At 46.4% G+C, this 27,414-nt stretch overlaps 3 protein-coding genes across 6 annotated transcripts in view; 1 reads left to right on the plus strand and 2 right to left on the minus strand.

Moving 5' to 3' along the window:
• The window catches only part of PLCB2 (phospholipase C beta 2), a 61,360-nt gene extending 49,619 nt beyond the window's left edge, over positions 1–11,741 (minus strand). Inside the window, exon 1 of one of the 2 annotated variants that reach the window (XM_052812076.1) lies at positions 11,605–11,741. The gene's annotated coding sequence lies outside the window, so the exon portion shown is untranslated. The remainder of the gene's footprint in view (positions 1–11,604) is intronic. The other variant, XM_052812077.1, reaches the window with a different exon arrangement.
• A 934-nt stretch (positions 11,742–12,675) lies between these two features.
• INAFM2 (InaF motif containing 2) lies at positions 12,676–26,729 on the plus strand. Its single transcript, XM_052811309.1, has 3 exons — positions 12,676–13,684; positions 14,190–14,441; positions 26,395–26,729. The coding sequence occupies exon 1, from the start codon at positions 12,872–12,874 to the stop codon at positions 13,313–13,315; it is 444 nt and encodes a 147-aa protein (XP_052667269.1). The 5' UTR covers positions 12,676–12,871; the 3' UTR covers positions 13,316–13,684; positions 14,190–14,441; positions 26,395–26,729.
• CCDC9B (coiled-coil domain containing 9B) overlaps positions 19,703–27,414 on the minus strand; it is a 53,811-nt gene continuing 46,099 nt past the window's right edge. For all 3 annotated transcript variants that reach the window (XM_052811307.1, XM_052811306.1, XM_052811308.1), the window contains one exon: positions 19,703–22,176. The gene's annotated coding sequence lies outside the window, so the exon portion shown is untranslated. The remainder of the gene's footprint in view (positions 22,177–27,414) is intronic.

The raw sequence follows: 27,414 nt of genomic DNA on the forward strand, positions 1-27,414 counted from the left end.
GCAGATGACAGTGCCTGCCCAGATCTCAAAGGCTGAGCAGGAAGTGCTCAGGGACATCAGCAGCAGCCTGGGACTTGGCACAAATGCCAGTGAAACGCCAGGCACTGCTGGGCAGGTTTTGTTCTCTGCACTCTTCTTGTAAGCAGCTTAGGAACACACCCTGAGGCTTAGGTACATAGAGAAAGCCCACGGGAGCACAGGAGGCTGCAGTGAGGAGTGGAAATTTTCTCTACCTTCACCTGATCCCTTCTGCAAGGCCAGAGCAGTTTCAGGGCTGCTTACCTTAGGGAGCAGCTGTGAAAAGGATAAAGAGCATCGATCTTGCTCAGAAATGCTGCAGCCCTCCCCTCCTCTGCAACACAGAAAGCACTAAAGGAAGGCTTTGGAGGTCACAGCTGTGACGAAGTGAAAGGTGGGTGAGCTTTGCCACCTTTGCCAAGAACAGAGGGGCTGCAGGTAAGATCAGACAGTCACAGCTACTGGTTCCAGTGGCCCATCTGGTATTTACCACCATTATCATCAGTTCATGAACCATGTCTGCTTCCTGCCAGAACCAGGGCCTCACAGAAGGCTTCTGTTCTGCATTCTCTCAGACCTGGATATTCAACAGCTTTCTCTGTCTCATCAACAAACCTAAAGTAAGCAAGAAACCTGCCACAGCTTTACTTGCTTGTCACTGAAGGTCAGCTTTCCCTAAGGGATAGAACTATAAATTTAAAAAAAAAAACCCCACAACATGAAGAGCAGCAACCAAGCCAGCGACTGTCCTGTGAGACTGCATGGCGCTGCACGACATCTACTGCCAAGATCCCCGCTTGCATAAAGATGGTCACAAAAGCTGAAGTTCACTTCCTTTTGCATAACCCAGCCTCCTTATCTTTCATTTCACACTCCTTGCTCTATGTGGGAGCTTCTGTCCCTTGCATGAAGAGATGGCTGATGGCACAGCGATAGAATAAAGCAACAGTCCTGCCCTCTGCTGAAAGCTCTGATATCAGAGCAGGCAGAAGCAGCAGCACTTTGAGCAGTATTTATTCTAATCACCCTTTATTTTCTTTCTCCTGCAAGGCCCGTCACCCAGTGTATACTCACCCTATATCCCCTCAGTTCAGGGCCCCATGCCTCCTTTGCTTTCATCCCTTACCTTCACCACTGTGCAGCCCACCACCCACTACAGGAGTTTTGATATATAAAAATTATTTTTTTTTTTCCTGGAGACTCTTCCTTGTCTCCCTGTCCTACTTATTCTGCAGCCTCTACCTCCCACAAAGTGCATGCAGAAGCAAGGTAGTCAGCATTATCCTTCAGAGATTTTACAAGACAGGGTCTGTAGACAGTGATTTAAGCCATCCCGTCTATTAAACCACCTTGACGGGATGGCTCCCGAGTTCTAGCAAATTATTTTGTAACCTCAACCCTAACCTATTCCTAGCACACACAAAATCGGTAAGAAATCTCTTCCAGCATTGTTCCATATAATTACACTTTGCAGTGTGTAATACTGTCCTCTAGTGAACAGCTATGATATTGCATGCACAGACTTTAGCATTGCATTCAAACACCCGTAACAAATTCACAGCTAAGCAAAACTAAGTTCATCCTACTGCTCCTTTTTCTATTCTGCCGTCTGAGCCCTGGGAATCCTGAAAGGATTAATGACACCATCAGGAGCACAAAGGCCAATATTTTCTCACCACCCCTGGAGAGGAGAACTGCTGAGTGTGTGTGCCGGGGCATATTTTGTGTCCTACTTTGAGCCCAAACCACAAAGCCAAGAATTCATGACAGCTCTCAGTGGACAGCATGACTCTTCTACTTGATCTGCAAAAGTCAGAGGGCAGTGGACTACAGCACAGAAAGAAAAGTGGCCACAGATGCCACAATACCATAAAAGCAGTGAGGTCTTGTGTAAAATAAAACCAAACCAAAAAAAAAAAACCAAAAAACCCCCACCACACCAAAAAACCATCTGATCAACCACCAAGACATGGTTAGGTCCATAATTAACTATTCACTGGGCAGGAATATGCAGCAGGAGTATGTTACGCTTGCAGCACTCTGATGGCTTTCTGAGTATTTCCAGACTGCACAGCTGAGTGACACAAGCAGGCTCACACACTATTTAAACATCCTATACATTACTGCAGTACAAAAGTAATTGCTGCACAGGCATGACTGAACCACACAATTCCTAATTGCTAGCAAAAGAATGAAACTTTCCAAGATGGGTCATTAACAGAAGAGGAAGGAGGGTGAAGAGCAGCAGCACACCGGACAGAACGTGCCCATCTCATGTTACCTTGCAGTAATGGAGCAGCAAGAACAGGAAAGTAACTTCTACCAAATCTGGAGGTGAATGCATCCAATTGCCCCACTGCATTTCCCTACAGTACAAAACAGTGAACTGGAAATCAGGATACTGGGGCAGGAAGCCCCATTTTGCTCTTGACCTCGTCAACTTTTTCTACCTACTTTACCAGCCCAACTTATTTCAACTGTAAGCTGTCTCTTTCTGTGGATGCATTTGCTGCCTGCCACAGCAGATTCCCCAACCTGGCTAAGACCTTAGTATTACTGTAATACTTCTGCTACACTCACATCCTCATTGCTTCTGCTTTTCACAGTCACTGAAAGTCAGGCTTACATATATGTAAGCCCCAATGCACTGACTTTGAAAGGCAAAGCACCCCAATGAATCCCATTCAAGAGACAGAGGCTCCCATTGCAGACTATACCTTGGTGCAGCACTATTCAGAATCAGGGATGAAAGAACAATAAAAATAAAAAAGGCTACAAACCTTCTTTGCACTGCCCCTACCAGCTGACTCCAAGTTAAAGCAGCCTCAGACTGCTACACAAGAACCACTCTGCCTACTCAGTTAATGGAGCCGAATAGTTTTCGGCCACCGTCTTCCCTGGCCCTTCCCCAAACTTCAGTCCTCCACATGCTAGACCAAAAATCTGCTTTTGTAATATCCAGCCTCAACCTTCCAGTATTCCCCTCCTCACTACAAAGGCCTTTACACACTATATTCCAAACTCTTCACCTCCTTGAGGTGAAATGCACTTGTGAAGCAATGACATATTCAAGTTTAGTCCTGCAGGAAAGAATGCATTTTCCATCAGAGGCTGCAAAGGAAAAGTCAGGAAGGTTTGCAGGTAGGTCTACGATCTCCACTGTAGATGAAGCTAAAGGTGTCTGAAGCTAAAGGGGCAAAATCTCATCCAGGCATTGTCCTTTGATAATCACCTGTGGGTATCCTAAAGAGGGAATGAAATCTGGTTTTGTTCACTTTTGCAGAGAGGTTTGCTCTCTTGACACATCACTGCTGCCCGCAATACTGCTGTGTACACAGGCAGGTTACTGACTCAGCCCAGTGCCATTAACTAATGAGCACATGAATACGCACACATGGCATGGCCATTGCTTCTTTCCATCGCCACTCTCCAAGAGACTCATCTCCGTGCCTTACCAGGAAATGCCCTTTTAACCTCGTTTATTGTTATTTGTGCTTTTTACATAGCTTTTCTAGCCCTGATGAATGCAATCAGTGCAGTGTATTTTATATTATCTCCTATCTTCCTAGAGGTCAAAATTAGACCTTGAAAATGATTTTTTATTTCATTACATTATCCAGCCAGGAACAAACACCACACAAACACACAAGATGACTACAGATTCTTAGAAAAGAGCTCTCTAGGAAACATTTAACACTGCATGCAACTCCAGCCACTTTTTTTTTTTCCCTGAGCAAACACGGGAACAGGAAAAAGCAGCAAATGGAATGTAAATTGCTACCAGAGCACAAGAAAGGTCTCTTCCTAGGTCATTCTGTGGCATTCGTGGTATATGAGTGACCAAAGGCAGTAGCACATTCATGAACTACACTGACAAATCCAAGGCTGGGTGTACTGGTGGGAACAGACAGTGAAGGTGCATCAGGAGGCTTCCATCTAATGAGGCATGTTCAAAAAAAGCAGTGCAGCTTCCCAGATATAAACACCAGTTCTGACACATGCCACCTTGTTAGCACTCAGGGCATACACGACTGGGTTAGATGTCAGGTTTGATTACGTTCTGCAGTTCACAATTTGTGGTTTTTAAGATTCCAGTAAACAAGCTGCAGTTGGTCTCCAGGCTCACATGGCCTCCATAGTATTTTTCAGCTGACAATGAGGCATGCACCATGGTCTGCAGAAAAATCAAGGAATAATACTGTTACATAACCAAAACCATTTGGACACCTCTGCTGGAAATGTGTACATCCAGAAGAGTGAATGATTACCAAATCACTGGATCTGGAGGAAATATTTTCCTGAGCAGAATGGCCAGAAATACAAGATTTATCTGAAGACAACGCAGCATTAACAAGGAATCCCACTTAACCTCATTGCCAACAAATCTTCCCCCTTTCCACAGGTGTACAACATAGCAGGACTGAACTTTCTGCTGACATCTTCCATGCTTTCTGCTCCTGGAAGCATCAGAACAGCCTCTCCCCTAGGACTTTACAGCTCCATTTCCAGTCACAGCCTGAACCAGGATGGCAAAAGTGTGAAAACAGTAAGATGTTAAGAAGTTAAGAATCAGCTCCAGCAGAATCAGGAGTAGTTTCAGACTGCTATTTTAATTCAGTTAAATAACCCTCCCTTGCACAGGGTTATCAACATGAGTCCAGCACATCTTCCTTATTCAGCTACCAAAGCCAAGCACATGGAAATGGAGAAAATAAAAAAGTAACAGCCGCTTTTGATTTTTTTCTGCAAGGAAAAACTACTGTGAGATCAGGGAGCATTATCACATTCAAAGCTACATTATTTTAACTAAGGTGAAAACCCATGTTGACCTTGTATATAAAAGACTCTATTTGGATCTTTAAAGCAGTTAAAACTTCATGGCATCTTAGTGTTAACTCAGTAAGGACCCAAACTTAAGCTAAGTCAAGCTGACTGAATGAACAAGTTGTTGGGTCTAACCAAGAGCTTGGCTGCATTAAAGACTGGCCCCAAAGATGGCTGGAGCAATCATGTACAAATGAACCACTGAAAAAGGACCCTTCTCCATCCTGGGGAAGAAAAAAAAAAAAATCAAACTATCCCAGATTGAAACAGCAGTAACCCAGACTAAACCAGGATCACTTTAGCTTCAGGGCTGCATGTCCTGGTTTCAGCTGGGATAGAGTTAACTGTCTTCCTAGTAGCTGGTACAGTGCTATGTTTTGAGTTCAGTATGCGAAGAATGTTGATAACACTGATGTCTTCAGTTGTTGCTCAGTAGTGTTTAGACTAATGTCAAGGATTTTTCAGCTTCTCATGCCCAGCCAGCGAGAAAGCTGGAGGGGCACAAGAAGTTGGCACAGGACACAGCCAGGGCAGCTGACCCAAACTGGCCAACGGGGTATTCTATACCATGGGATGTCCCATCCAGTATAGGAAGGGGGAAGGGGGGGCAGGGATTCGCCGCTCAGGGGACTGGCTGGGTGTCGGTCGGCAGGTGGTGAGCAATTGCACTGCGCATCATTTGTACATTCCAATCCTTTCATTATTGCTGTTGTCATTTTATTAGTGTTATCATTATCATTATTAGCTTCTTCTTTTCTGTTCTATTAAACCGTTCTTATCTCAACCCACGGGTTTTGCTTCTTTTCCCGATTTTCTCCCCCATCCCACTGGGTGGGGGGGAGTGAGTGAGCGGCTGCGTGGTGTTTAGTTGCTGGCTGGGGTTAAACCACGACACTGCATCATGAGATTGTGGATAAGCCTTCCCAAGAAAATCCTGTTCCAGTGCTTGCAGGGGCAATCACAAGTTGGTGCAACTCTGAATAAACTGTTGTCATTCTGCAAACATTATAGGTTGTATTTTCAGACAACCTATGTCAGTGCTCTCCCACACATACATGTGAGCAAATCCTATACATATATATGTATAACTGTGTGCATGAGGGAGAAGCACAACTTGTACACATTCATTCTCCACGCAATAAAGGTGGGCAGGTTCAGCTTCTTCAGACCATGAAAACCAGAGGCAAAGATGCACAGTCAGATTACGTGGCCATTAATCATCAATCATTAATCATCAATGCCCTATTGCTTGAAAAGTGGTTATTTCCAAAACCTCAGAACTGTGTTCAGATGTAAAGTGTGTGTGGGTGTGTATATGCACATTTCCTCCTTGCAAAATGAACAATGAAGTGCTGATTTTTTACTCTAGATTCCTGCACAGAGACTGTGTTTAGAGTCACAACCACAGACAGAACAGGTTCACATGCAAAGAGAAACCACAGACAGCACAGGTTCACATGCAAAGAGAAATTTTTTTTTTTTTTTAATTAAAAAACCCACAACATTCACCCTCTTGAAGTCCTGCACTTAGTGAAACAACTTTCCTCTCCACAAACTGATGTGTGAAGCCTACAGCTCAGAGCGCTGGGAACCCCTGGGACTAGAGCTTAACATGCAAGCAAATGGCAAAGTTTCTCGTTTCAGTGAATGCACAGGGCACTGTCAAGCCACCCTTGTCAGCCTTTTCTCAGTTTCAGAAATGTGCCATGGAAACAACAGGCCAAACACAATTCATGTTTTCTGGGAGAACTCCCTGCCTCCAGAAAGCTGCCTGAGATATGTCGCCACTCCACAGTATCCCAACCCTCAAATTACACCAAACAAAAGCAGAGCCTCCAAAATGTTATGAGCACCTCTGCTATAAAGCTAATGGAGTGGTTCTCCCCACTCCAGAGTCTGAACCATCGTCTACCTACAGGAGTTTCTAAACATTAAAACCAAAACAAAACAATAAATTCTTTTCAGACATACTTTTCACTCTCAAGAGTTTTCCATCAAGGAGACATACACTGTGCAAGGCTCTCCTGCAAGTAGGACATACTCTTTATACTGTGCGGATGGTTCACAGGATAATAAAATGGCTCAAAATGGGCCTCACCAAAATTGATGATACAAGGTTGAAGCTGCTGATGCATCACTACCCTGAGCTACCAGGAGCTTTCTGTCCAAGGCCTCTATTCTGAGCAAAACCAGACTTCTTGCTGTTGTATCTCAAATTCAGCATCACTTCTATCTTCCCCACCCACCCTATAACCTCTGCAGATCACCTTCCAAGTCAGTGCAAGACAGTGGGCTGTGCAAACTTCACTTACCACAGCTAAATCAGAAGCTGAAGGAATTAAAAGAACATCCCCAACCTCCCCCCATCTGTTATTGGATTAACAAGGGAGACAGCACCTTCCCACATAAGACTGAGGAGATTTTGAAGTGTAAGAGGAAAATGCCAGGGAAGGACAGAATGCGATTCCCTGCAGACTCCAAACGGGAGACTGGAACAACAGTGTGAAATAAGGCATATTTCCTTTAGAAGAGCAGACAGCAAAGCATGAGAGATTGTCCCATCAAGAGCAGAGACATTCTCTGTGACAGAAGGCTCAAGCCTAGCGAAGTATTTGCTCAATGACTTCAGCCAAGAAAGAGAGATGAATTTAAGCATACCTGTTCCATCCTTTAAACATTAGGAGGCAGGTAGAAAGACCTCATCCATCTCTCCCCTCCCCAGCTCACAAATGCAACCAAGGAGACAGTATAAAGCGCACCACACAGCCAATAAAAGTTTCAATTCTTTATGAAGTCTATAATCTGCCTGTAGAAGTCACACTGCTGGAGGCAGACACCAAGAATAAAAACCAGGGCGAGAGTTCAGACAAGGGAGTGTACAGCATCATGGTAGTGAATTATGATTTTAGAGTAACACAAGCTAACCTAAGTGGAGTATCAAACAGCACAACTCATGGAATAAGCTGATCATCTGCAGGGTGTCACATCAGATGGCCTCCTAATGACAGGGCACAGGAAAGAAAGGCAGAGTAGCTGCCTTTGCTGAATCAAAAGCACAGGGGCAATGGGACTGTGGGAAGCCATCCAGCCCATCCCTTGTCCCAGGGCAGGATCAGCTGTGACATTTATCAGCTCTGACACACATTAGTTCAGAGAGCTTCAGGAGGCCTCCGATAACAGTGGAGGCTCAGCCACCTCCCAGGCAATCCAATCCAGTGTTTCAAGGTCTATACAGAGGTAATATCCTTGGCCAATAATCTTCCCTTAATTAAGTCTTTGTCCTGAAGCACTAGATGCTATCCACTGACTCTGAACATGGGAAATCAATAATACAAGTTTATTTAGCTACATCCTTCAGGGGCCCTTGGAGAGCAAACAAACATCCCATTGCAACAAGTAGCACCAGAATTCAAGCAATGCTGTTCAGTCAGTAGGTGGAACACCAGATCTTCAACATTCTCAGGCACTTGGGTTCTGAACTAAACACAGGTGTAAGGCAGTAATTAGCAGGCTTGTAAGTAAATGAGTTTTCTAGTGGACCCTCAGACCAGAGAAGTCAAAAATTAGAGAAGCTCATAAACAATAGGACCCTGAAGAGTACGGTGTTTGGACTGTCGTGGGAGAAAGGCTAGATGTTCAAGGGCTATACAGCTTTCCTTTGTTGGCAGGTCCAGCCCCAGGGTGCACCACATGCCCTTGACTCAGTTTGTCTCGGGCGAGTGATCTCCTTTGTGTTCTTTAGGCAAAAATCTCAGAGAGGACTAATTTGCAAGCTTTGCCTAGTGCCTGACACATTCACTGACTTCACAAGACCTCTGAGCTCTGCACCCCAGAGCTCTATTTCTGCACCACAGGAGCCTGCTCAACGCACAGCTTGGTATTTCTGCTAAAACCCAGAGGACAAAGAAAATGTCATTATTGCAGCTCTGGCTTCCTGGCTCTCATTTGCCTTTATGGGTGGTTGTTAGCAGGGAACTAAGTTTAGGAACAGAAGGCACACGCCTTCTGGCAGCTGGCTACACTTGAACAAAAGGACCTGGAGAGAAACTCACACCCATTTATTTGCTCACAGTAAAAAGAAAAGCTTACACCTGATTTTGGCAAAAGCCAACAAGACTCAGTATTAAATGAACACAGGCCTTATCTTATTCAAAGCTGAGACAGCAGAGGACTTGGCATAGAGAGAGCCTTAAGAACACTGAATTTCTTCAATAATACCATAGAATTGTTGTCTTCTATGAAGGGTAAGTCTACACTGCAGCCAGGAGGCACACTGCAGCCTGAATAAGCAATGAATAAGTGCAATGGGGAGATGAAGGTGCTAGGCTGAAGGTAGAATGTTTCTAGAATGACACAGTTCAGTTTTAAAACAACTACAGATCTGTAGTCCTGAGGAGTGAAGGGGAGAGGAGTAAGAGAGTTGGGAAGGCAGGAAAGAGTGTAACTCATGTTGAATTATCTATTGCCACATTTTCTAGCTGGAGCAGCTTTAGTTGCTCCTAGAATCTACATTCAAATGATATGAGGTGTAGCAGGATCTCAACCACACCACACTCACTACCTTTGCTGGGACTGTTTCTACAACTACATTGCATGTCCTTAGCCAACCCAGTCTGCCAAGACCTCCACTGATGGAAAAGGAGTGCTATCAACTGTTGGATTTATAAACAAAGTTTTGGTGAGTAGAGGAAAACAAAAGCAGCACCAGTGAAAGAGCAGCAGTCATTTGCTGAGAGATTAAGGAGGACTGGCTTCCTTCCCTGAAGAGGGGAAACTAATTTTGGGGACATAGGACTAAGATATGCAGCTCTGACCGCTTTTTATTACATTGATGACTACCACCTCACTGTTACCTTCTGTGCCTATTTCCTGTACCAACCTGCTAGCTCTTTTAAACATCCTTTATCAAACTCAGCACAATATACATTTGAATACCGAGCGACACCAGAGGTCTGATTTTTGTCTACCAACTTCTAGACACTACAACAGGGTAGAGTTAAGCAATAAAGGAGGACTTAGCATCTCCAAAGACAGACTTAAAATGTGGGAAGACAATATGGACTAGACAAGCATCAGGCAAAAACCGTCAAGACCTCATTCAGCCCCAGAGGAACCACCTGTATATGTCAATCCTCTCCCCCAACATTCCAGAACTAGAATTAAAGAAGAGCATAGGGAAAGGACTTGCAGAAGTAGTAATTCATCATCCTTTCACCACAGACAATGATAAATTGTATCAGTGGCCACACCAGAGATCACAGACAGCACAAGGGTTTGGAATGAACCGATTTCTGCACAGATGATTTGAAGAACTGTGAGTGGACACAGACAGCAGCCCAGTGAGGCTCTGCCTCTGCCTGTCATTGCAGCATTCAACAGCAGGAAAATGAAGGCCAGCAAGAATGTGAATACAGACCGGCAGCTGAGAGGATGGATTAAAAAACAAGCTGAAGATCTAAGAAATTATGCTAGACAAAAGAGGTCAAAACTCAATCTTAAAATACTCTGTAGCACAGAAACCGAAAAGTCTCTGACCTCAAAATAAATAGCTCAGTGACATATGTAAAGCAGAGGAAAGGTGTGCTGAAGTCCTAATCAAGTTACAGAATTTTTCTTTGAAATGCAAAGAAAAGATGGAGCAGGAGACAGCTGCTGAATGAAATAGGAGAAGCAAGGGGAAAGGGGTTGGAGCAAACCCATCATTGAGAGAAAACAGCCTGAAAAATCAGTAGAAAATCCACTTTGAAGGAATTGCTATAAATCCACATGTACCACTTAACTTAAACATACAGCCCAAGAAAATTTTTGTATAGAATCTATAGAACAACACAGAAGATACATTTCTGTGACTCAGGAAAGCTGTGTCAGTAGGATGACAACAGCTCACGCTATTCAGGTGTACAAAATTTGACTTCAACAAGAAAAATGCAGTCAGGTGTAATAAATCAGGGCAAGAGAGATAAGGGGGCCAGTTCATTCTATTCAGGTGTGTGAAATTTGCCTTCAACAAGAAAAACACAGTCAGCTGTAATAAATCAGGCAAGAGAGATAAGGGGGCCCATAGAAAAGTCCTAATACCTACTAACAAATGTTTCCTAGACATATTGGGTTACAGCAACATTTCATGAAAATTAAATATTTCAGGAGGATAGAGCATGTCATTAGCTGTTGTTCAGAAACATTTAGGTTGGAAGGGACCTTTAAAAATCATCTAGTCCAATCCCCCTGCCATGGGCAATATGCCCCCTCTGCCCTGAACAGGCAGCAAAATCACTGCTACCCTTGCCAGTGCTGGCAAGGCAGCTGTGGTCCCCCATCTGCATAGCTGCTCTCTCCCAAAAAGTTTAGTCCCCCAAATTCCTTTGCCCTTGTAAGAACAATCAGCCAGGTGCCCCTCACTGAGGGGCTTCACAGCCCCTTTCAGAAGGCTCCATTTGCTGCTGGACACTGGGAGCTCCCTGCCATGCTCCGTTGAGGGTCAGTGTGCACAGATCATCATTGCAGCGCTACCCTTCCACATGCACACAGCAGCCCTCGAGCTTTTAGTGAACACAAGCCACCTTTTCACAAGAATTACAGTTATTTTTAACTTACTCCAATTTATTCCCTAACATATCTTCTGCCCCAGTAGTCTTCCTCAGAGCTGCAAGCTCCATACTTCCTGCAAAAACTCAGAGGTTTTCCCTTTCTCTCCCAACCCTCCATATTTTTTCCTGCTGTTGAGAGTAAAAATAAAATGCTACTCAAAACTCAGTCACTCACTTCCTCTGATGCCTTTCTGGGTGACAGTCATTTCTCCAGCTGCTGTTAGCCTCTTTCAGAGCTGCAACTCCTTGTTTACAAGAGGTTTTCTGCTGCAACACACCTGACTAGCCTAAGATTTAAGGGAGGGAGAAAAAGAAAGTTATTGTAAAAGGAGCAACTAAATCATTCTTGGAAGTAAACATCTTGCACCATAAAGAAAAAAATAAAAAGGCTAATCCACACCGCAGAACAGCGTTTCAGCTGTCTTCTGAACAAGCCAACGTAATGTTTTTGTGGGGGACTAACGTACAGGGAGTAAGGTCAATCCGTATCCTAATAGCAGCTTTAGAATGTATCAGTAGGTTTGGGATCAGCCCAATTTGAAGGGAACTAAACAGCCTCTCTCTCCAAAAGTTGCTGCTTAGCTAGGGCATCCTTCAAGCTTCACAGAAGTTGCAGGCAGCACCACGTACCTGCAGGCAGGGAGACACCGAGTAACTCCCATCGAGAAGAGAAAGCAGAGGGGAAGATTTCTAACCTCCTCCTCCTACACTAGCCCTTTGCCAGGAGCCTTCCTCACGCTCACCCCTCCTTGCAGCACTCCCCGGGCTCCCAGCCCGAAAAACAAGCCTTAATTTCGGACCGGCTCGGTAGAACACCTCCCGCCCGGCAGACCCCGGGGGGCCAGCCGCCGCCGGCAGAGCCCTAAAACACCCCTCAACCCACGTACCTACCCCTACCCTCCGCCCCGAGCTGACCCACGCACGGCGGCAGAGGGCGGGACGGGGGGACTCCGGCAGGCAGGCAGACCCAGCGGGGTAAAAGGACCGGACCCCCCCGCCGGACGCCATCGCCTCCTCACACACAGACAGACGGACAGACGGACGGACGGACGGACGGACCGACCCGACCGACCCTCCCGCCCAACGGCCGCCGCGCGCCCCCTCAGAGAGCGCCTCAACGGCCGCCGCGCGCGCAGCGACCACACCCCGCTCCCCAGAGCGAGCCGAGTGCGCGCCTGGGCGGGGAGGGGGGGTGGGGGCGTGTTTGAAACATCGCCCCTTTAAACACAAACCCTCGCCGGGGCGGTGTTGCCCCTTTAAGCTCCGCCTCCTCGCCCCCGCTCCGCGGCTCGGCGGAGCTGCCGGAGCAGCGCGGGCCGCGGGTAGCGGCAGCATGTCCTGAGGCGAGCGAGCGAGCGGGCGGGCGGGCGGCGCGGAGCCGGGCCGGGCCGGGCCCCACCACGGAGGGGTCGGTGGAGCAGCGGGCCAAGGGCCGGGCCCCCATGAAGGAGAAGGAGTCGGGGGCGGAGCGGGGTAAACCCGCCACTTACACCGGGGACAAGAAGGCGCGCATGGCGGCCAAGACCAACAAGAAGTGGGTGCGCCTGGCCACCGTGCTGGCCTACGTTCTCTCCGTCTCGCTGGCCGCCATCGTCCTCGCCGTCTACTACAGCCTCATCTGGCAGCCGGTGCGCGGCGGCGGCGGCGGTTCGGGCTCCGGTCCCGCCGCCGCCGCCGTTACCTCTCAGCCCCGCGCCGCGCCGCCGGGCCCCGCGGTCAGCCGGCCGCCCGCCGGACCCACGCAGGAGACTCCGCCAGCGCCGCCGCGGACGGGCCCCGACCCCGGTCTCGCCGAGACGGACCGCCCGGACGCGTCGTCGTCGTCGTCGTCGTCGTCGCCGCCCGGGGCCGAGGCGGCCACCGCCGCGCCGCGCCGGAGCCCCTGAGGCGGCCGTCAGCGCTCGTCCGTCCGTCCGGCGGGGAGGACGGGCCCGGCGGACTGCGGGAGGCGGCCGCGCTTCGGCCCGGGAGGCCGGTGCCGCCCCCCGGGGTCCGTGTGTGTGTGTGTGTGCGCGGCGGGGGGTCGCTCCCCGCCGGGGCCGGGAGGAGGGGGATGCAGCGGCTGGGCTCGGCGGAGGATGGAGGCCGGCGGCGCGGCTGCCGGAGGTGGGATCGCTCCTTCGCCCCTGCGCACCGGCCGCGCTTGGCGGTGGGGAGACGGCACCGCGACCCCCGGCGCGGACGAGCCCCGAAGAGCTCGGGCTGGAGACTGAGCCGGCCCGGGGGCCGGCGCGGGAAGGACGTGTTTTTACTTGGTAGAACTGCGGTATCTTTTTTTTTTTTTTTTTTTCTTTTTTTCCCCCCGTTTTTCCTCGAAAGGGAATTTTGTGGCTTCGGTTTTTTTCCTCACCAGGGCTAGCTTCTCCCTTTGAACCTGCATTGAATTCCTGCGCTATTTATGCCAGTCTGTTACCTATAAAAGGATATCGGTGTCCAAGATTCCTCCCTATTTACAGGATCAGCTGGGAACAATACGAATTTAGAGGCTGTAATCCATTGTTTAAGTAAAAACAGTTTTGTTTAACAATGAGCATAAACTTATTTAAAAACATGTGAAAGGTAAATTGACTTGTTTACAATATTAAAATATTTTCCCAATATGAAAGTCTCTGTAATACAGTACGATCTCTTTGGTGGTGGGAGGTTGATTTGGGAGGAATGTCAAACTGGAAGGGCTCTCCGGGTAGCAAAAATGGTTTGCCTGCTGTAATGGGCAGCTGTGGCATATAATGTTGATTCATATGTTGTTGGTCTCCTTAGGTGAGGCTGGAGAAACCTCCATACGTGCCTAACTCCTGCTAATCATGGTAACTAAGCATTGGTGATGAAAGAAGGTTTGATCTTTCCTGACAGAAGCAGGTGGAGCTCTCGCGGTGGGCGCCGATGGGCGGCTGCGGCGGTGTGCGGTGCGCTTTGTGGTTTGTACACCCTTGCTCTTGCCTGCGTGGGATGGCTGAGCTTACAGACCGTCACGGCACCTCGGTGGCACCCTGGAGCCAGTGCCATCAGGAGGTAGGTCTGTGCCAGCCAGCTTGTGATGTGCCCTGGGCAGGCTTTCCTCCCAGCTTGATGTTTTCCTGCCGTGTAGTCTTCAGAAACGTTCTGCGCGGCCCTATTCCTTGATGAACAGTGCAAAAAACCTGGCCTTTAATGACTGTAGGATGAGGGCTATCAACTAGGAAACTGTAAGACCCCTGTCATTCTGAGCAGCTGCTTTTCAGATTGATGATGGTTTTGGTTGAATGCCTTAACCGTGAGGCTGCCGGGCTATTCTGCGTCCCTGTGAAATGATCCCTGGAGTTCAGATTTCCTCTGCTGAGGGATAAAAATGTGCTCTAACGCAGTGTACATATTTCAGTTGTGCAAATCACGAAGGTACTGTAAAATGCGGCACTTTTTTAAAGTTGGGGGGGTGGGAAAATAGCTGTTTCATACCTAAATCAGTATGCTTTGGACTGGTGGTGTTGTGGTAAGCCTGCATTGTCAGCTGGGCATTCCTTTACAGCATCTGTCAAAGGTAGAAACCAGGAACAGAGGGCTTCTAGAAAGAAATTAGGCAAAAGTGTATGGGGAGTGTTTTGGGTGTGATCTTCCACCCTCCTTTTCCATTTTCTGGAGAGCATGCAGGAAACTGTATGTTAATGCGCTAGTAAAGAAAGCTAGCTGGTGGGAAGGAAAAAAGATCATGCTTAGTCATTTTAGCCAAAAGCGTGCATGTGATCGTTGCCACCTTTCTGCAGGGCAGGTGGAAGAGCTGGTGAAGGAGCTGAAAGCCCAAAGCTGCCGCTGTAGCAGGCGGCTGCCCTGCTGTCCTCTTCTTACCTCCTGAGCTGCTTCTAAATTCTTCCTGTTTACCCACTGCAGTGGAAGGGCTGGTGGTACCCTGGCAGCAGCACCGGATCGTAGCTGGGTTTAGCTCTGTTTGTGTCTGTTCTGTAGCAGTGGGTGATTTTGTTGCCTTGGCAGTTCTGCCTGCAGCATGTTGATACCTGTTCGTGGGGCTGCCACACGTGTGCAGGAGCTCTGGGTCCTGGTGATAATGGTGCTGTTTGCTCTCCTTGGTATATACATCTGGTTGTAGGTAGAAAGGCTCCGTCTCTAAGGGAAGAATGAGTAAAAGAGAAACAAACCAGGCTCATTGTTTGGTGCCAGTTGAGTTTCGTCTGTTTCTTGGCTCTGGTACTAAATGCAGAACCAGTTGGGAAGCATCTCGGGGAGGGAGCTTGTGTTGTAACTTTTAAAACCTTTGAAGATAAATAAAAGCTGGGTGGAATTACACCGATGCTGGGATTTCTCTGGTCCTGGCCTGCAGCTCAGAACTGGTGAGTCTATAGTGGCTTTGAACAGTACATCCAATGTATGCTGGATATACACAGACTCCTGGCATTTTTCACTTTAAATACAGTTGCTCTCAGAAGACTAATAGAGCATGGCTGCATAGAGCAGATGGAAGAGGAAGTGAATTGAATTAAATGGGCTGCATGGCCCTCTTCCAGCCTGTCATGTAACTGCGGAGAGATGCCTTGTACTCAGGAGCAGGAAAAACTTAAAGCTTTTCACCTGGTTTGTGGTTTTAGTGGGAAAGGATCTTTGGGACAGTGATGGTGTTCGGAACCGCTTTATCAAAGGCAATAGACCCATTGCTGACAGTTGCCTCCCTTTCTGGTGCTAAAAATAGTTGATGAGCCAGTACGAAGATGGTTGTGGCTGTCTTCATTCCTGTATGAAAGTGCAGGCTTGGTGAGTTCCCAGACTGTGTTTTTGCATCTTCTCTTCTGCTGACAAATTGAGATGTGAAGCGCTTCTTTTCTGTACCTGTTACAACTGGCTTTGGAGCATCCTATTACTTCACTACTGTTGTACTAAGTGTGCAACAGGGGGGAAACTTTGTCTTGCAAAGATGCAGAAGGATTGCGGACTGCTGGCCTAATGGCCAGGGAGCTTTTGTGATTTGAGCAGCCTCGTTCTCCAAAGCCCTTTTGGACCTAGATTCTTGTGCTAAAATCTCTTCTACATCCCTCCCCTAGCCAGGAATCGTAGTCCTCTGTAGGAAAATAAGTTCCCCTGGAGATACTACTGTTGCCAGCCTGCAATGAGCCAGTCTCTGTGCTTGCTGCTCTCTTCATGGCAGACTGTCCAAGAAATCAGTGACTAAGTGTACTTTGCAAATACTTCTAGTAACAAAAATGGCTTGTCTGGACTGGTTTCGAGGTGTAAGCTAACTTTTCAAAATGCAGGGTGCTAGGGATTTCTTGGGAAGTAGGTTGGCTGCAACAGATAACAGCTGGATTGCCATCTTGGACTGTGAATTTCTGCATTGTGTTGCCATCTTTGTACTAAGACAGTCATCTGCATCTGAACATACTGTTTTAGTGCCCTAAAATGGAGTGGTCACCAGTCTCGCGTAAACCTGAGGTTTAAAAGGCAGACTGTCTTGTTATCTTTTGTATTACTTCAGCTCCAATTCAGTCTTTCCCTTCATAGCTCCTCAAAAAAAAAAAAAAAATCAGTTCACTTAGTGTAATTGTATCAGGCAAGATAAGGCACAGGCTTTTGTGTTGCTTCCTAGATAGAAATCGCTGTAACCTCGTGATTTGTAATGTTATTTCCTTGGAATTGCTGGTGAGGGTTATTCCCTTTACACAAATGCTGTCCTGCCGGTTGCTTGCAAACAGGGCTGTGTCGTATTTCCAGTGTGTGTGCATCAGTATGAAAGGGAGTTATCTGAAAGTCAGTTTGGACAAGGAAGATAATTAAACACAAGTGAAATGTTTGGTCTTAGGCCCTTTGCTTTAGTGATATAAGGAAGTTAACAGGAGTCTCAAAACTTTGAACTCTGGGATGCTCCTGTAAAAACATAATGGCTGTAAGAATATGGCTGGAATAGTGGCATCTGTGCTTCCATTTTTTTTACTTCAGTTTTTTATTGATTAAACATGCTAATAATTCTGTAACGCCAACTTTTCCTCCAAGCTTTGAGTCTCTGTATCATTTAGGGCTTGAGTTCCGTATTTTTGTGCTCATAAGAGCCTTTAAAAAATTGTGGCATAGAGAACAGAAGTTGCCGTACATTTGTGCTTCAGGTGCAACTTAGTTCTGAAACACAGTGACAGACTGCATCGTTGTCAAGTGTCAAGGGAAGGTAAATACCACGGTAGCTTTGATTTTCCAGTTCTTAATCACAGTAATTGCTTAAGAGGATGGAGGGAAGACCAAGTCATGTTCTGCTTTTCCTTTCTGACTGAGAAGAGTCTCATGAGGGAGGAATCGGACTTCTTGTGAGGAAATTTCTGCTAATACCGCCTTGTCCAACTGTCGCATGACAATGGTGATCCTCCAGCACTGTGTAATGCTGCCTCTGCTTAGATCCTTACAGAAGGATTTGAACTGCAAGCTCTGGCAAAGGTGTATCTAGATCAGAGGATGTTGTCTCGAACCTTCTTGGTTCCTTCCTAGCATGTAGATGCCTTTGGGCTTCCACCTGCTTATTGACATATAATACTTGCCCTCTGCCTGTACACACTGGTCTTGTCCCATTGAGCTCAATTTGTTCAAGGAGAGTGCATCTGGTATAACTCGCGTGCAGAGGGACCAGGAGGAAGGGAAATAGCTGGGAAAAAAGTTATTGGAGCATGTAATGTGCTCCAGCAGCTGGCTCACGTTTTCATCTTCCAAAAGCTACCTTTTCCCCATGCATGTTCTCTCGTGGTCTCAACTGATGTAATGCACACCATCTTAATCCCAGGTTCCTGGGACTGGGCTGTAGTTCTGACGAGGAGGGTGGTATTTTTACTCCAGATCTTCACTTGATTCACAAGTGTAGCTGAAAAGCAGTCTTGTGGGGTAGTGTCGATAACAAAATCGGTGGCTGCTTCTGGGCAGCAGGGATCTCCTTCAGAGAAGTCAAAAGTAATCTCAGCGGGCTGCCCTGGAAAGGGTTATGCATGGGGGTGGGGGGGGGTTACTGATGGCTGGCAGTGAGTCCTGGAGGTGCTGAAGTGTGTGGAGAGGGGAATGGTGTAAGAAACAGTCGTACCTGAGCTGGAGCATAAAACTAAGGAGGTGAAGCTTGACTTCTGGCTATTCCATGTGTCTTTGGAGGCAGTTTGGGAAGAGCCTCATCTCTGGTCAGCTGTTGTGTTGCTGCACTAAGCTGGTGTGATCTGGAAATGGCTGCAGAATTCCCAATGCTTTAGCTTTGCCTGCCAGTAGCTGCAGAGCCTGTGAGCCTGTGAACTGGTCAAGCTGTTGTACAACCTTTCCAAGGGAAGGCAGTGGGCCGTGTTTTGAACTTCACAGCAGTGTTGTACCCTGCTCCTATTCTGTGCCTCTAATTGACTTAAAAAACTTCCCACGTAACTTAAAAAGCACTAACTGCTGTATTACACACTTTTAATACAAAAATTTCTGACTAAATGCTGGTTTAGCTTCAGGCTCCTATGCCATTTGCAGCCAATTTATGTGGAGGGGAACTGGTGTGGAAAATCAGTGAATGTTTCTGTTGTTTCTACTTCTAGACTGTATAGGGCTTTACTTTTTAGTAGTCTGTGTGGTATGCTTCTGCTGTAGGTATTGGACTTGTTGAGGTAGGAATGGAGAGCTGGAACTGCTGTCAAGATTTTATGTTGTTGCCTCTTGCAGTAATTGGCTTGGTAAAGCCTTGGAAACGGAAGTGTATTCAACTTTATCCAGACATATTTTTGTCCTTGGCTTGACGTTTTTTAAATTGATCTCTTTATACAAGAGTTGATTGCTCGTCTGAAATAAATTTTGATAGGAATTTTAGCTACAGAGTTGCTGTGTTGAAATTGATGGTAAATTTTGGCAGCTAAAAGAGTGTTTAGCAGCAAGCTGTTTCTTTGGTTTAAAGAAGAAGGTGTTCTGCCTGAGAGTTGCTGCTGCTTTCCTGTTGTCTGGAAGAGCTAGAATAGCTTTCACAAAATCCCTGAGCTATCAACCACTGCCGGGAGGAAACAGGTACCTCTATAGGCAGATGACTTTGCACTCTGCAAGCTGCCATTGCATTTGCTTGCAAGAAAAGTGCTGTGGTAATGAGAAGGCTTTGATGCCTCTATGAAAAAGTGAGCCTCATGTTACAATGCAGGCTGTCATGACTGCAGTGAGCTTTTCGGGTGAATTAGATGAGCTAGTCCAAGAGTTAAGCACTTTCCTAAGGGGTAAGCAATCGGAATTGGAGCTGTTGCTCTAAAAAGCAGAGATCACTGATTCCATTCAGAAAAGTCTACATGTGGGACTGAGAAACACTAAGAAACTGGAGCTTTTTCCTCATTACAATTTTTATTTCATATAAATAATCCCTCTACATCAGATTTTTCCACTCTTTAGTCTTTTCTCTCACTGTAAAGAAGAAACAGCTAACCACAGTTTTCTGAAAAATTGCAATCCAGGCACCAACCAAAGTGCATTCCAGCGAAGTGTTAATGAGCAGGAAAAAAATTACACTTAGAACAGGCACTATCTGTATGGGCCCATCCCTGGAGCTTGGTACAGACTCAGTCCTTCTAGGCATCATTAAATGCAAAGTTACTTGGATTTGCAGGAGAAAAAGGAGGGAATGGGGGAAAAGTGACGGCTTTCCTTTCAAAAAGGAGTCTAGGGTGGTAAGATACAGCAACAATTGCAGTCGGGTTTTTTATCGCTACAACTAAGTGCTGGACTAGGGGCAATGTGAAAGTTTCTGTCTAGCTGGCTGTGTGCCCGGCTGCTGCTGAGGTGCAAGAAGCTCTTGATCTGAGACTGTATTTTGCATGGACCATGAGGCAAGCCAGTTCCTGGTATATGCTGGTAATGACTCAGTCTGACTGGACCAAGACTGAGGTCAGTGACCTGATGTAAAAAAAAAAATAATAAAAAATTAAACAATTGTAAGCAAGTTTTTGAGCCAGTCAGATAAGGAAAATCAGCCTTTAACAGTGATGGAGAATCTCCAGGACCTGGAGCAGTTTTACAATCTGGCTTTGAGCTAGCTGTTCTTTCAGCTGTTGGCTAAGTCCAAATAAACCCAGTCTGGGCTTTGGTGGGGAGAAGATGTTTCTATTGATAAAACGTGAAAGCTGCACACTTCTGGCTCTTGAAAATACCTGGTCTGAAGCCAGTAAACTCTCCTGAATTTGGCATGTAGAGGAAATTCCCAGGCTTGTCCTTCATGAGATAGGTGCTGTGGATCTAAGTTACGTGGAAAAACAAAAGGTTTATCTGTGCAAATATTAGTTTATTAAAACAGTGTACAGTATTTCTGTCCACACATGCCAACCTTATCACCAAGGCAGTCTGCCATTTTGGTTAGCGAATGCATCCTGCAATAAAATCCAATACATCTCCACACATACGTGTCTGCATGTACGTTTACTCCTGCATCAAGTTTTAAAGCAGTGCTTCAAAATGAGGGTGATATCCTCTCTGCTCTGTCATTCAGAAGTCAGAAATCATGTTGTGTTATTCCTTGTGCCTGCCTTCTCCTTAATGGGTAGCCATATTTCAGCTAGGTCCTAGTTTGCTGTGAATCTTTTAGCTGCTTGGAAATCCAAGCAGCTGGGATTCTTGCACATTTATGCTTGTAAATGCTCATCCAGATCCTCGATTTGAAAGGTGTCTTTTAAGGCCAGGTCAAAATGTCTGCATGGCAGCTTCCAGGGGAACTGCTGCCCTTTTATTCAAGCACAAGGCTATGAAAGGCACAACCAGGAAGGTGAAAGCATTTGATAGGAAGCCTTAGCCCTTCAGGTCCAATTTGGCCTGGGTCCTGCTGCCAACTCCTTTGTGCAGTGTGGTGAAGAAGGAAGATTATTGCATTTGTGCTGTCCTCCTCCTTGCCCTGCTTGGCACACAGAGCTGCAAGTATCTCCAGTTACTGTAGCCTTCCTGGTCTTACGAAGCGGGCATGGTGTTTTGCTGAGCTGCATACATACCTGCTCAATCTAGCAGCAACCTTTCTTAGAAAAAAGTACAGTCTCCTGATGTGCTGATTCAGCCTCTGCTGCTTGTGCCCAACTACATCTAACAGGAGGAGGAAAGCAAGCTGTTAAAGGATGAGATGCTGTGGTTGATGTGTGCTTGTCAAAAGCACCTGCACCCCACAGTGCAACTGAAGAATGCTCCATCCCCTTTGTGCCCTGCGGCCCATGCAACTACCGTACATCTCTGCCAACACTTCAACCACATACAAACCTCTAGTACAAGAGCTGCTCTGAACACTACTTTTTCATTTACCTACTTGAACTACAACGTAATGCCTCTCACCCTGTCTCCTAATGTTCTGTCAGTCGCCTGCTCCCTGCCTAACAGTGAGGGAGAGCTTGCACAGCCCCTGCTGTCCTCCCAGCACATGCAGTTCCCTGCCAGCCTCTGAGGGAGGAAACTGGTGGTGTGCCCAGAAACCTAAATCTTAACTTTAAACAGAATTAGTTATTAAATAAAATAAAGTGCATCCAGTAGACATTTCATTGGCTTGCCACACAGCTGCAATATAGGCAAAACAAATAAAAAAGATAAGTGACAGTGTTTTCTTTGTAGGTTGGGAGTGTTTGTACCCTTCCCTGTCCTTTGGCATACGGCTAGGAAAGGGTGATGCCAAAATCGTGAGCAGGGAGTGGGGGGTGGTGATGGGGGACCCCGTGTGTTGTGAATGGGTGCTGAAGGGCTGAAAGCTGATTTCATAGAAGGTCAAAGAGTGAGGACAAGCTTGTGCTCCTCTTCTCTTCTCATCCACCACCTTCAGCACGTTATCCTGTGAAACAAGAGCAGAGATGGCAGCGGGATTATCAGTCTTTAGGGAACTGCTGAGCAGTAAATTAAAAATGTCTGCGGAGTTTCAGCCTGACCTTCCAGCACGGCTGGGGCTGCTTGGGAGGTACCACTGTGGCATAACCCAGATACCTGCCTGCCAAATCCGAAGGGAGCAACGGGGGGCTCCGCAGCCCAGGGGATGAACTGAATGTACGAGTCTCGATGAAACACACTCCCAATCCTCCTCTGGGTTAGATAAGACTACTGTCTCCTTTTGTCTCAAGAACAACAATCTTTATATGTTTTTGTGTGTGGTTGTACAGCACCTGGAGCAACAAGAGGAGAGGCTGATTTCGGGTAAGGCTTTGTGGTCCTCTCTTGTGAAACCTGGCCTAGAGGTGCAGCGCTTGTGTTTGCCAAGGGCAGAAGGGTGTATCAGCTTTTCTCTAGTGAAAAAACTAACCTGTGAGTGGAGCCTGCTGTCCTGTAACTGCCTCCAGACCCAGATACATTGATTTTAATTGGGAAAGGCAGACTTTTTCTTTCTCCAGTTGCCAGATGCTTGGGTGCTGCTCAGAATTGCTGAGCTGGCATTTTCCTGCATCCATGTTTAAATCCACAGATCTGCCTTTTGCTGATGCAGATTTCAGCACCCAAAGCTCTCAAGAAAGGGCAGAGGAGGGGTATAAAAAGAAAAATGGATGAAATACCATGAAGGCAGGAGAGGCAATAGTAAGCTTGGCTCACATAAGGAAATCTCTAAAGGAATCATTTAAGGACACAGCCATGAATATCTAATAAGGAACTGCACTGAAATCATACCTGAGGTACTGAAATAGTCAATGCTATGTACAGCTGAGAGAAGATTCTAAGACTGTTGCTGGAGACATTTTTCATTGTCCTGTTTGTGTGCAATGGATGGGGTTGGCCATATCCTGCTGCCGAGAGGGTGCTCAATGCTGCAGCAGCACACTTCTGGGATTTAATGCTACTGGGAAGGGCCAGAAAGCAGATTTTCAGAGTTGCGTTTGGTGGTCCAAATATTGTAAAAAGTAATCTGTTTTACAAGTCTGAACTGACTCCAGAGCTAGCTCTGTTTATTGTTAATCTATTTTATTATTAATGGTTTCAAAAGTCTCTTTGACCGCCCTGTGCTATTAGTGCTGGTAGACAATTCTCTTTCCCATTTTGCAGTATTATCCTCTCAATACAGACACCTTCTTTCTGTGCATGAGTGAGTCTCTGCAGCCACGACACTGGTGAGCTTTAAAGCCATTACTTCTCTTAATTAGACATAGTGATTAGCATTTCTCTCATTTCACACTGTATCCTCATTTCCATGCATAACTCAAGGGCCGGTCAGAGATTTAGCAAGCTCTGCGCTGGCGTGACTGTTGTGAGTCAGGGCTCAGGAGAGCAATGCGGCTGTGTGCTGCCTTTGACACTGCCATCAGCAGCAAGGGGGTGCAGCGCCAAATTTCCCTCCATGTGTCACTGTCACATGAGAGGATTAATGCAGATCACTGGTGGTCTATCTCAAAGGGCCCATCTGCCTCACATTTCCCAGCCTGAGAGCCTGGCTGGACGTGGGACGTCACTGGGATGACTTTCACAGCCAAGCCAACAACAGCCCATTGTAGGACCTACTGGTTAAATCTCATGTCATGGGGGTGGATGTACATGAAGACCCTGAAGACTGCAGCTGAATGTAGCTGATGAAGTCTGGCAATTTGGCCCTTCTTCCTTCAGCTGAGATTAGTGCTATCTGTCCTCTGCTTGGGTTGGAAGACATAATTTTGTTGGGTCTCTCCTGGGGCAGGTCCAGAGTTCCCAGAGACAGTTTTGTTCTTAGTGGACCACTCAGACAATCTTGTGAAATACCACAAGGCAAACTCAGACATGACATGTAAGGACCATCTGTTAGACATCATCATACCAGATTTTCTCACTTAGCATTTTTTAAGTGGATATATATATATCTGCTGTTCCAACATACACTGTAAGGCCAGAAAAAAGACCAGTAAGATCATGAGACATCTTCTACCTAGCACAGTCCATTGGACATCCCTGAATTAATTCCCATTTGAATTAGAACTGATTTCTTTAAGGGGGAAAAAAAAATCCTAATCCTGTCTAGATTTGCCACTGGTAGAAAAATTATCACTGCAACCCTTGATGAGTTTAAATATGTAAAGACAGTCTTTGGTGGAGATTCCTGTTGGAGCAGTTTAAGATATTGTCATTCTCTACAGTCTACCTGTTCCTTCTCAACAGCAGAGCTGGCAGAAAGGAAGATGTGCCTGTGCCCCTTGGCATGGCAGACCACAACGCGGTACATGTATCTCTAACTCCTTTTCATCTGGGGTTTACATTAAGAGGGTTAACACAGGTGGCTGAGGTATGGGCACATGCTCCCTTCCGCCAGCTCTGCAATAACAGCAACAACTGCAGGCTACAAGAGCAGCTCTGTTTTCAATGTTTAGAATGGCAACAGCTTGCCTGTCAGAGCCCTAAATTATGTTTAGACTTGTTAAGCTTCAATAAGTAGCCATAAGGAAGTATAGGTGCTCCAATGACTAGCTTTGGTCTGTGACTCTCAGCACATTAACAGCTTCTAATAGTTCCTTCTCTCCTCAAGTCACCCTGACAGACCAAAGAAGAGACAGAAGCTCTTGCAAAGTGCCAGAGAGATTTAGGAGTAAAGACCCTACATTTCCAGGTGGGATGTGTACACTAATTCTTTTGGGTGTCAGTGAAACCATCTGCTTTGACAGTGGTCACAAACTTTGACAGAAGCATATACAAATTTGTCACCAAATCCATCCTGCTGCTGTCACAAGCACCACATTACCTAATCCCTACCAAAGCATGCTGGTCGGGCCAGCCTCGAAGGTGACAAGAGTCCCTGCTTGAACCGTGGCACGCTTCCAAGTCATCCATCCTCTGACAGGTAGCAACCTTTTTCTAATTTTACCATATTTATTCATGGGCTTCTTCAATACATTGATTCATGCACCAGCATTGTTTTCTGGCTTGAATGTTTCTTCTCCTTCACTGGTGTTTACCACCCCATGGTATTTGCAGAGATCACAACTCCATCACTTTCTGCCTTCATTTTGCTATACTAAACAACCATTCCCTGAACATTCCTGGAGTCCTTCCCTGTGTTTCTTCAGTCCAAGTACATTTCTCTTGAACCATTCTCACATAATCCCTGTGTCTTCCAATGTTAACAGTATTCTCCCATGTTGTGCCATGGGAAAGGCTTTCTATCGCTCCAGAGGTATGAAGATAACTGTGTCAAGTCCTGTATTAAGCCATACCACTGCCTAATTCTGCATGAGGACTAAACTCTCTGCTTTCGTGGTACGTGGTACCAAGACATGCTCTGGGAATGTGAAATGCCCATGGCATGATGGTGGGCTCCAGAAGGTGTTGTGGGCTGCAGGGAGGACCAGGGAGGCCGATGCTACTCAAGTCAAGCCCTTGAAACCTCACCCTGCCCGTCCTAGGCCAACTGCAGCAGATGGTATCTTCTTGTCTCTTGAACCTTGAGGAAACTGGTATATTCTTCGGTAGCTCCGTAACTGTATTGAGAAGTGTTGGTTTCTGCTTGTATGGCTTCCTGCACCAACCTTTAGCACTAGTTTGCATCAGAAAGCTGACCTCTTCTGACCTCCTCGATCCTGCAGCACACAGGCCCTGCCTGCCCCACTCCTGTTTACGTCAGCCAGAGCTGCGAGGTCAGATCCCTGGAGCTGCTCTGGAAATCTACCCCCAGCTGCATTTTCTCTAAAGATGTTAAGATTAATTTTCTCAAGAGAATTCAGGGAAAAGCTTCTGTGGTTTTTGTGTATCGTTTACTTCTCTGGGACTTGTTGGACATTCTCCAGGGATTCCAGTCCTGCACTTCGGGTAAATATTTATTCCTTGTTATTTGAAGCAAAGGATGAAAGCCCCACCACACTCTCTGCACAGCATCTCCAACTGGTTTGAAGGTGCTGGAGATTTTTAGTGCCATAAATAGGCATTAGCAGTGGAAGCTGTGAAACCCACAAGGTGGCTGCTTGCTGCAGGGAGCTGCAGTTCTGCAGAAATGGGTGAGGGGGTGAAATCTGCACATTCATGTGTGTGGGATATAGGCCCCACAACACCCAGGAGCAGGGCAGGTGAAGAGCATACTGTTATCGCTGATTACTGATGTTTACTGCCACTACAGGTATCTGCCATGCTTTGGGACGTGTGAGATCCATGAACAGAGGGCATGTCCCTGGCATCAGGTGAAGTGACCTGCTACAGGATTTTCTACTGGATGGAAATTCCACAATATAAACTTTTTAATGGTATGATATTTTTACATTCCTTTCAGGGTTGATAGGTTCTATTTTGCAAAATCATACCATCTGTTTCAATGCTGATTTTCCAAAAATTGCATCGTATCAAAACTGAATCACCAGTATTTAAAAACATAACATTAAAATTTTCTGTTCTGAAAAGGTTTAACGAGGGCTCCAGTTTGGGTTTTATGAAATGCAAAATGTTGAAGCAGACACATTTCTGGTACATGCACGGCATTTGTCAAATCTGTATTTTTCACAGAGAAAAAAAAAAAAAAAATCTCACTGGGAAGTTACCTGCTACCTCCTGGCAGGAAATTATTAACCAGTCTTCATAACCCATGATGGTGCATCCCTTCAGATGCTTCTCCTTAAGGCTGGTCATATCTCATGTGGGTCCCGCTTATGTTAATCCCCTTCCTTTTTTGCTACAAACTCTCTGTCCTCCCAGACAGTAGTCATTCAGACTCTGTATAATTTGGATTCTTGGCACAGACTTTGCTCATGTTTTCTACCAGGCACTTCAGGGCATTCCCTGGTATAATGTCTACTGGGTACATGGACACAGAACATAGTAAAGGTTTCCAGCTGACCTGGATTTACCAAGACAAAGCTGCTCAGTACCTCCTGGAGGCTTGCATAACAACAACCCATTTACCTTGCCACATGAAGTCCTTCATCTACAGAGAACTTGTGTTACCATTGTTCACACACCACAGGGTGAAAAACACCACCTCCTTCCCCTGCTGCAATGGGATAATCTTGTAATTGTGTTGGCCTGACGTCAGATCAATAGTTAGGCACTGATGTCTGCAATTCAGTGTAAGCATAACTGTTAAAAACTACACGTGAGGCACCAGCCCACAGCCTCTTAACTGGATTATGGGCCATTCACTCAGGAC

Source organism: Harpia harpyja, chromosome 16 (assembly GCF_026419915.1).
Source record: "Harpia harpyja isolate bHarHar1 chromosome 16, bHarHar1 primary haplotype, whole genome shotgun sequence".
Taxonomy (NCBI): domain Eukaryota; kingdom Metazoa; phylum Chordata; class Aves; order Accipitriformes; family Accipitridae; genus Harpia; species Harpia harpyja.

Excerpts from the sequence above, each read along its gene's own strand:
- INAFM2 (XM_052811309.1), top strand. The coding sequence starts at position 12,872 with ATGAAGGAGAAGGAGTCGGGGGCGGAGCGGGGTAAACCCGCCACTTAC.